Raw genomic sequence first — 10,321 nt, 5'->3', positions numbered from 1 at the left:
CAGCTGAAAAGAACAGACTGTTGACTCAGAGTCGGGTCGAGTCAGTAAATCGAATACGCTATAACAGACGAATCCAGCGTGGTTTCAGTTGGTTTCAGTCTTGGTTATTCCTTTGTATATTTTTGAGAGTGTGCCGACTTTGACCGAGCATTGCATCATACATAATCATCCCGCGATCTTGGACGACCTGTTCTATCGTCCTGACGCGCGTCCTTGCTGCGTGACGACATCGTATGACGCAGGCACCCGGTGTCCGAGCGGGCTTCGCCATTTTCGCGGGTGTTGCATTTTTTATATACGAAAAACAAACATAGACGTGATCAGGCCGTATCGACCTCCTATTTGTTTTTTGGAGGCGAGAGCCATAATTAAAGAAGAAGAAGAAGAACAAGGTTTCAGCCTTGAATGAGATCTCCACGTGCGAAATTTATTTTTTTCTTTTGTTGAACTTTTAATTGTTTTTCTATTAATTATATATATTCTATATATTTTCTATTAATTATTTACGAGTGATTATGGAACAAATGGAGGAGTTATCAGCAAATACATTCGCAAGGTAAGCTATTTTAATAATTTATTTTCAATATTGATGCATTTTGATACAAGATTTTTGAAGTTTCATCTCGAAATAATATTTTCGAGATAATTACCCTGATGAAAATTTTTCTCAGAATTTTTCATATAATTTTTTAGAATTTCTCTATAAAATTTTCATCGCTTGTAAATATGTTCAATTGCACATTGGCTTATACTATTCCAAATACATTAAAAAGTTTAATAAAAAAAGGTAAGGATCGGTTGGAACTATTATATACATAATCAAAATGTCATTTACAAGATATCGTGGGATGACTGTGATGTTACGTAGGCCAAACTAAAAGGCAGTTAATGATTCGACTGCATGAGCACGTTTCCGACATTAATAAAATAACAAAATTTCTATCGGTTATCTCTAATCACCGTATAGAGAACCATAATTTTAAATTATGGGACAGTAAAAATCTTGGACATAGAACCTTCCTATAACAAGAGATTAATTTCGGAAATGGTACATATTAAAAGGCAAAAACATGGAATTAATAAACAAAACGATACAGATTCGTTGCCTGAATTATATTCTAACCAACATCATACAGTCTTTTCCCCTTCTTAGCCCGGATTCTCATACGGGCAACAGCGCTTTGACACAGAGCTCTGATTGGTGAAAAGCCGGTTGTGGGGGTAAAATTTACCTTCATCATCCGTTTTTCACCAATCAGCGTTCGGTGTCAAAGCACTGTTGCCCGTATGAGGATCCGGGCTGAGTTGTTTATCCTTATTCCCCTTCCAATCGTCACCTTCCTTTGTCTATTAGTCTTCTTTTATTATTGTGTTGCAGTATACCGTCTAAGTTACATCGTTCTTGGTTGAGATACTATATAGTTTTTGGCACATCTTTTATTCTCATTACAATTGCTCTAATATAAGATGGGATTTTATAAGCGACTGCTACTTTTTCTCCTTTTAATGAGATTAAACTCTTCACTTAAGAAGGTACTTATATATAATATTTTGTTAATTTCATTTTACAATTTCATAATTGTTTGAACTTGGAGTATTACGGTTATTTTTGCGGTTTCTTTATAGATTTTTTTATGTTAATCTTTTACATTGTTGGAATGCTTCCAAAGTTTTTTATGAGAATTTTATCTTTGAATTAACATTATAAAATAGGATAACTTTTACAAGAACACACTCAAAATGCTATTACTTTTGTGTGGGTTTCTGGATTATTTAGAAGGATTAAAGGATTGATTATATTGTTGCAAGCATTTCAGTAATTAACACATATTTATATTATATTATATACGTATTAAGTGATAGCATTTATATGTTGTTTCCGTTTGTAATAATTTAACATTTATAAATAATGTTTTGTCAATATTGAGAATGACCCGATCGGTATTGAAACGTTTGTTTTGTTGTAATTTCATTTTTATAATTTTATAATATATTTTCTTTGTTTTTGTATCTTTGGCTCGTAGCCCTTCAAATTTTTTATTATATTTTAGAATTTCTCTATAATTTTATAATTTTCTTACATTTTTTTATACGAATTGAAACATTTCTCAGAAAATCTACATTTTTTCTCAGAATTTATCATGTATGTTATATGAAATATCATAAGATTTTTTGTAAGTATAATTTCTGATGAAATGTTATAAAAATTTTTAAATACTTTTTAAAAATTATGGCATGAGAAATTCCAGAATATTTCAGAATTCACTTGTACAAAAAATTCTGAGAGATGTAAACTTTCTAAATATTTCTGAATATTTCTGAAAAATATTACAATTCATATAAAAATTATGAGAAAAATTTTCACCAGGATATATATTTATCTTTATTTATAATTATCTATTTCTATCTATTTCAAAAAAATTTTTAGAACGTGAATAATTTTTGTACATCTTTAAAAATTTTAGATCGACGGTCGAAGAAAAATGCATCGATTATTTGATGTTAAACGACGAGTCTTGTGCTGTAAATGATTATGTCGAAACGGAAGAACCATGGATTCTGATGCAAGATCAATTAGAAATATTTGATGAAAATGAAATTCCTATGAATATATATGAAGAAAGAATTGAGTAAGTTGATGTTTTTTTATACTAAATTAAAGTTAATGGCTTATAAAATTAATAAAATTAAGTCAAAAGTTGAAGGAATAAAGAATTAACTTAATAAAAGTTAAGATTGAATTAACTTATGTTTCAAAAAAAGTTAATTTTGAAAAAAAAATTATTTTTGAGATCAGAATGTTATAATTTTTCTTAAAATGGGATTACTTTAAATAACACTTATAAATATAGATTATTAGGTAAATTTAATTTTATAGTCACATGTAAGTCACTTATATATAATAAGAGTCACACCATATAAGGCGTTTTTATCAAAATCTTGCGAGAGAGAAGGATATATGTTTGCGTTATTTTTCTTTCTTTAACGTATCTAACTTTCTTTAACTTGTGAAACGACTGCTCATGCATGTTTACGACTACATCGACTAGATATTTGTTACAAAAAATATACGTAAAAATTTAGAAAATGGGATATGGATACTGTTCTACAATTCTTTGTCTAAGGCTCATTTCATATTTATGTTGTTGAAATATAACGTTTATGATACCTAAAATTAGTGTGTTTTAAATATAAGCAGGAATTGACAAAACCTAGTGAGTCAATAAAAACTGTATGGTGTGGCTCTTATTATAGATCTCTCATCATAAAATCATTGAACTTTTTCTAAATTAATTCTCTGTTTGACTTTAAAAGAAAAAAAAATATTAGCATTAAGAGATAGAAAAATTTTTAATTTAAAAAAGTTCATAAATTAAAGTTTAAAAGCAACTAAATTAAGTTAAAAATTAATGCATTTAATATTAACTAAGTTAAGTTAAAAGTTATTAACTTTTTAACTTTTGTTTTAACTAGTTACTACCTAATCCTGGAAGAAACGAACACAGAGGACGAAGAGATACCTGCCAAAGTATATTCGATATATATACTATTTACAGCTATTTGTTTATATCTTGCTATTAATAACTGTTTTTGCATGCTTTATTATATCGTTTCATATATTTGTATGATTCTTTGTATCTCTTTATGTATCTTTGTATTTCTTTATATATCATTTTTAAGCTTAAAATTGTGTTTTAAGAATTTCTGTGAAATAATAATGGAGACATTATAACAAAAATTATTCATGGACTAAAAGTATATTGTAAAAAAGAATTAAAAATGTATATAATTTTGAAATTTTACACATACACACACACACACACACACACACACAAGTAGTGTATAATTGACTATAAGAATAGGAAATAGGAAGAATTAGCAAATAAGAATGTGTGACAGGTATGGATGAATGAATGAGTTAAACGAGAATTGTCAACCAAGTCCCCTTCTTCACATGTAAATATGCTGAAGCAAATAAATATTCTATTCTATTCAACATACATATATTATGTACACACCCGATATCCTTATGCATTTTTTAATAATAGGCTTTTTTCTTTGAAATATGTTTTTAATTATCAAATGAAACCTCAGAATTTCTTTCATCAAGTCCAAAGAAATTCTGAAGCACTTTATGCGTATGTGTACGCATATATATATATATATATATGTGTCAAAAATTTAATATTACTATTAAAATACCAAACGTTAAATCCTTATAACTATTAAAATATAAATACACACATTTATATGCGTACATTTATATTTTATTAAATCGTACAAATTAATGATCTTTAATTAAATGAAACATATTTCTTCTAGGTATTTATGGTGTGGTTTATCACATCGTCGATTGTGACCCGTTCACCAGAGAGTTCCTGACGAGTCAAGGTATCGATGTAGGTGAAAAGGAAAATCTTCCTGCGGATCCTTACACTGAATGGCGCGATACCATGTGCAGAACACCAACAGGGATCACACGAGTGGTGGGCGATGATTCCAGGCGACGTTTTCTCGAATACGATGGTATGGTGCTGTCTTTTAATGCAACGTGGAATGAAGATCGTTATCGGGTGATGTATTTCCTGATGGATGACACCGTGGCGATCCGAGAGATTCACGAACCCAATGACGGCAAGGACCCCGTGGCGATGTTGCTGAAGCGAATGCGTGTGCCTAAAAACTGGCAGAATTTGCCGTCTTGGCATCCAAGTATCTACATGGAATATGGAGATCCTGAGATCGTAGAATACTATGTACCGCGAGATTTTAGAGTAAGGCTATTTCGGCTTATTTTAGCCTCATACATTATGGATGCAATATTGTATTTTAAATAAATAATATGAAATAAATAAGACTGTAATTAGATTATAAAATCCACCTGTTTCATGTTAGATTATAAAATGCAATCTTAAAAATTATCTGAAAAATGATCCAAGCAAAATTTCATAGATCAATAAACGAGCTTCTCTTTTACATTTCAAGATAATGCTAAATTTGAAAATTAAATTTGTAAATTGATAAAATTAAAAATTTTAACATCGACGATTTCAAGGCGCAGCAAAAATAAATTCAGTAAAATATATATTTACATGTTTCTCTAGAGTAAATAAAAGCAAATGATGAACCCTGTTATTATTTTGTTTTCAGGTAGGCGAAACGATCCTCTTATTCGGACGATGCTTCCTGCTGTATGACTGCGATGCTTTCACGCGCAAATATTACTCCGACATGCTAGGTACACCGCAACCGGACGCGATTCCGATCCCCACGAAAGTGGAAAGGCCAGCACCGAAGTACGAGATACCACCGCATATAAAATTCAGCAGTCCCGAGGATACGTATGCTAGCTGTTTGTCGTTTATACCGAAGCCACCCAAGAAGAATGTCATTCGCCAGCTGGCAAACTTCCCGAAGAAGCTGCGCTACTCCGCTCGAATGGATGCGATACATCCAGAGGATGAGGGCCGTGATTTCGTGCTGGAGTATAGCCTAAGTGACGGTACCATTCAAATCAATGAGATCGAGAAGCCAAATTCTGGTCGACGTGAGGGCTGCTTCCTATCCTCCAGATTGATTCCGAAGCCGTGTACAGGAAACGATAATCCGGAGTACTACACGCCGCAGGATCTTTTCATTGGCGCGCGTATCAACGTGTTTAATCATCGCTTTATCATTACTGGCACTGATCTATTCGTGTATCGCTATGTTGATGCAAATCGCGATAAATTTTGCCAGAAAGTCCTGGAGAATTTGCGCAATTATTTTCTACGCCAAGGTATGCTACAGGACGACGTGGACGCTGAAGCTAGAAAGATACAAATGCTGGAGGATGAACAAAAACTTTTCGCGACTAATGTAACCGCGAAAAATATCGAGGATGATATTAGTACAGGCAAATGCATGAACAAAGAATTTGATATGACTGGTTATAAAGAATTGACAACGGCTTAATTAATTAATTAACGCATAAATGGATTTATCGGCGTTTTCAATACCGATGCTTCAACCTATGAGGTTCGCTAATAAATTTTACAAGCAATTCTTTTCGTTCTTTATAAAAATAGCACTGTCTTATACACAGAGTAATTCTGAATAATGTTGACAAAAAAACTGTTTCCTCTTGAAACAAATTCAAATTTCTTTTTACTCGAAAGCAAAACGTCGAATTATCAAGTCTTTGAGTTAATATGAAATCAAATAAAAAGTTTATTTAAAATTGGGTTTTATTTTTAAATATGAATTTTGTAAAATTTAAAAATTGACTTTGAATGTAAAAAAATCGATTTAAGACAAAAAATTAATTATAAAAAAAACATCTACTTAGTACCGTTATAATACTCACGAGTCTGTTTCCACATATTGATCAAGGAATATGAATTCGTTTACATTATTCAGTACCACTCACAATATAACGTTGCCATCATTGCAAAGAATGTTATTATCTAATGAAAAAACAGAGAACAGAGATGCGTTTAACAATAAGAATCATATCTCATGAAATGTCATCAAATGGTACAATAATAATGATCGTCGTAATCGTGTACATTACAGTAGATTAATTGTAATATTATTTCACTTTTCGTTATATTATTTTCAACTCATTTCTCTGTAGTCCATGAATAATATAATAATAGATGATATATTCGCAATACAGATATAGAATACGCGCTAAAATAAACGCCAATAATTTTCTGTATAATTCATTTTGTGAAGCATGATGGTTATAAATACAACTGAGGACGTTGTAACAAGCCCCTGCACCTTATTAACAATTAAGGGGGAATTCGACCCTTCTGTCGAGCTGCAGGCACCAGATTGAATGTTCATTGGTATTTAAAACGATATATAACCAATCCAAATGACACTTGTTTATAATATAATGTTCTTGTATAGATTTTTTCATTTTCAACAAAAGTTTAAGCATTTTACAAGGATTAGTCCACATATTACAGTTTTTTTTATTTTTTTCTTCTATACCGCGTTTTCTTTCTTTCCCTCCCCCCCCCCTCTTTTCCTCTTTATTCCTGTCTTCTGTCCTGTTTTATGATTTGTACGTTTAAGAAACACCTTTCGATGAATAGCACGCAACACCACACTATATATACTTTATAATCGTCAGGGAGTTAATCAAATATCCTTCGAAATAGTGCATTATCCTTCCGCTAAGGAGTTTCTCTTTCTCTTTCTCTTCTCGTCCTTTTCCTTAGAAGTTGCGGTTATATATTATTTTACGATGATGCCGACGCGATGCTAGTGTTATCTGATTATCGGATTAATCATTTTAACGAAAGAACAACACGGCCGAAGTCAACAAATGTTCGATCACAGGAAATCAGAAGAAGCCCATCGTGGATCCGGGAAAGCAAAGATAAGTTGTAGGACGTGATTATTAGTCGTAGCGTGCTTCCTTTACATCGATTACTCTCGTTAACAGCATTACGTCTCTCCAATATTAAGCGCTACTGGCGCGAACCTCCTCTACCACTACGACCACCACGCTCCTGCAACAAAATAATATATAATAATCATTAAATGATCGTAAGCGAATCCTGTTTGAAGATTTCGTAGTGCAGATCGAAGAAAATTCAATAGAATCTACCTTGCGCTGATGCAGATGAGGCTGATGACCATGCTGATGGTGGTCTCTGGACATATCTGAGACATGTCCTCTATTTCTATGATTAGAGGAAGAATGATGATGTTGTATAGGATTTGGGGCTTTACGCTGATCCTCCTCGGCTTGCCGGCGCTCGTAATGCCCGAAGTCGTCGAAGATGCTCGTAGAATGACGATAAGTATGCAAGATACGCAATACTGTGACACCTTTCGCATGCGGGACCTCTTGTGCGTCTCGCGAGTTGGTCACCGGTTTATTCTCATTGTTCTCAAGCTTAATGTGTCGCAGTTGCACATTAGGAACATCCTTCACGTATATCCAACGAACGCGAAACTGACCCTTCCACTTGTCCTGAGACCAGACACTACTGTTGCTCTGATAGTCAACAGGGGAGACCATCTGCGCCATGCCGCAGAAATGACCGGATCCATTTACAGAGAAGAACAAATAAAGGGGCGCACCTTCACGACTCGCTTCCCGGTAAGCCTGGTCCAGCCGTTTGTTACCATGCTCCGTGCTGCACCAAATTTCATATTTGATGGACCGATGGATGTCGTCTTCCGAGTAAGATTTGATCACGAAAAACCTCGCGCCAGGCGCGGCTTGATCAAAGTCCACGGGATTGTAATCGTTCTTTACTTTTAGTTCATCGAGAACTGGATGCGACTGGTTGCCCTGGGCAAGTTGTTGTTGTTGTTGTTGTTGTTGCTGCTGCTGCTGCTGCTGTTGATGCTGCTGTTGCTGCACTTGCTGATGTTGTTGCTGCTGATGATGGTGTTGATGCGACTGCTGATGCTGCTGCGATTGCGGCGGCATATGGATTTGCGTCTGTGACTGTGGTTGCGGAATCGATGGGGTTGCCGTTGCGGATGGCTGTCTGTTCCAACACGGTTGTGGGGGCTGTTGCGGTCGTTGCTGCCTCTGGACGGGCGGCGGCGGCGGCGGAATCGGCGGCTGCACCTGCGGTGGCGGGAGCGCCGTAGGCGGCGGCGGTGCGGAAGACTTGCCCTCACCCCACGTCCCGATGTCCATATTGTGCTTACCCGGCACGATAGGCGGTGGCGGCATGCCCGCCTTTTTCTTCATTCCTTGCGAGGACGAGAGTGGCGGTACCGGTTTCGCCGGCTGACTCGCCACACTCGCCCACGTTATCTTTCTCGGTTCCTTCGGCTCGGGCTTAATCTGCTGCGCCGTAGCCTGCTGCGGATGTTGCTGATCTTGCCGTGGCAAGATCTCACCGCCACCACTGCCGCCGATCGACAGACCCTGCACGCCCTGCTCGATGGTCTTGATCTCGCCGGTACCGCTCGCTGCCGGATTAACATAGCTCTCGTTGCCGCGCTGCGGTTGATAGTAATCCTCGTACTTGGTCCTCCTTGGTGTACCCCATGTATTGAAGTCACCGTTGCCATGGAAGTAGTTGAACGGCGGTTGGCCGAACGCGCTGAAACCACCGCCGGCTGCCGACGCCGAGAACATGCCATCCATGCCGTATGCATCGTGGCTTATTTGACCACCATAACCGGACAGAAAGGCGACTGGATCGGTACCGTTCGACCAGGTGCCATCGCCGGCGCCGAAGGTCTGATAAGGGAACGAGGTACCGGCGTAGTACGGGCTGTACGGATCGCCGGTGCCGATCGGATAACTCGAATGATGCTGAGCATTGTTGCCGCCCCGCCACGAGTCGAAACCAGTGTCCTCGCCAGCGGCATGCTCCGTTTGCTGTTGCTGCTGGTGTTCCTTAGGACCATTGCTCACTGTCCGAAACAGAACTGCATTTACTCAGTGTACAAATGTATATGTAGCAATTAGGCACACGTGATAAGACAGCAGCCAAAATATTGCTTGTTCCTCAAATAGATTGTTAACATTATTAATTTCAAGATGGTTCCCGAAGTAAATATAAACTCGTATTGTAGATACTAGAACAGTATTATGAATTATAGATCTTTATTGTTACCTTACATTGAAGTTACATCATACAGATATTAAATTAACAAGAGACAAGTACATCCAATACGTATAACTCGACAGTTAGTTATATAAGTTGAAATTAAATGTAATGGTAAAAAAAGGATCAACATTGTTGTATTCTAGAGATTCAAAGATTCAGATTAAATAGCGCACGAAAAAATCTTTTAATTTCATTCTGCCAGGTTCAATTTCTTCATTACGCAGGCAACAAGATCTATTCTTCAGCTATATCACAAACCTCACACGTTCAATGTATACACAACTACATTTCTCCGAGCATCTGAATGATTAACGTAGTATTATCCTCCAATAAAAGAGTTTGCTCTTCGCTGCTCTCAATTCAACTCGCGCGCTTCCTCTACGAGAGCTCTAGACGACGAGTGACGACGAGTAAGTAACAGCAAGGAGGAAGGTCATCAGGGTGTGAGTTTCTGGCGTGGGTTACTCACCTTGGTTGCCGGTTTGTCCTTTCATCCGCTGCATACCGTTGCATGAAAAAACATACAAAATTTAGAGAAGTGCCAACCCTCGGCAGCGTAACGGTAGCAGGGGGGAGGCAACGAGGAAGGGAGGTATGTGTAAGTTGTCCTGCCGCGATAGAGCGGCAACGGCAACAGCAACGGTGCGACACGGCACGGCACGGCACAGCACAGCGCGGCTGAGCGCGGCGCGGTACGGCACAGCGCGCGGTGCGGCGCGGCGCGGCGCGTATCGCGTCAACAC

General features: G+C 37.0%; 2 protein-coding genes across 3 annotated transcripts in view; one reads left to right on the top strand and one right to left on the bottom strand.

The window, feature by feature from the left end:
- Positions 1-6,154, top strand: part of LOC108766121 (EF-hand domain-containing protein 1) — a 9,311-nt gene extending 3,157 nt beyond the window's left edge. The window contains exons 4-5 of the mRNA XM_018515201.1: positions 4,324-4,775; positions 5,152-6,154. Coding sequence (XP_018370703.1) covers positions 4,324-4,775; positions 5,152-5,955 — 1,256 coding nt within the window. The 3' untranslated portion in view covers positions 5,956-6,154. The remainder of the gene's footprint in view (positions 1-4,323; positions 4,776-5,151) is intronic.
- An 874-nt stretch (positions 6,155-7,028) lies between these two features.
- Positions 7,029-10,321, bottom strand: part of Ythdf (YTH domain-containing family protein) — a 5,629-nt gene continuing 2,336 nt past the window's right edge. Inside the window, exons 2-4 of one of the 2 annotated variants that reach the window (XM_018515193.1) lie at positions 10,048-10,075; positions 7,604-9,381; positions 7,029-7,505 (exon numbers count right to left, since the gene is read on the bottom strand). In XM_018515193.1, coding sequence (XP_018370695.1) covers positions 7,464-7,505; positions 7,604-9,381; positions 10,048-10,072 — 1,845 coding nt within the window. In that variant the 5' untranslated portion in view covers positions 10,073-10,075 and the 3' untranslated portion in view covers positions 7,029-7,463. Of the gene's footprint in view, positions 7,506-7,603; positions 9,382-10,047; positions 10,252-10,321 lie in introns of those variants that run through there. The other variant, XM_018515192.1, reaches the window with a different exon arrangement.

Source organism: Trachymyrmex cornetzi, unplaced genomic scaffold (assembly GCF_001594075.2).
Source record: "Trachymyrmex cornetzi isolate Tcor2-1 unplaced genomic scaffold, Tcor1.1 scaffold57, whole genome shotgun sequence".
Taxonomy (NCBI): domain Eukaryota; kingdom Metazoa; phylum Arthropoda; class Insecta; order Hymenoptera; family Formicidae; genus Trachymyrmex; species Trachymyrmex cornetzi.
Note: the sequence above shows the minus strand (reverse complement) of the source record. Positions and strands in the feature narration are given on the sequence as shown.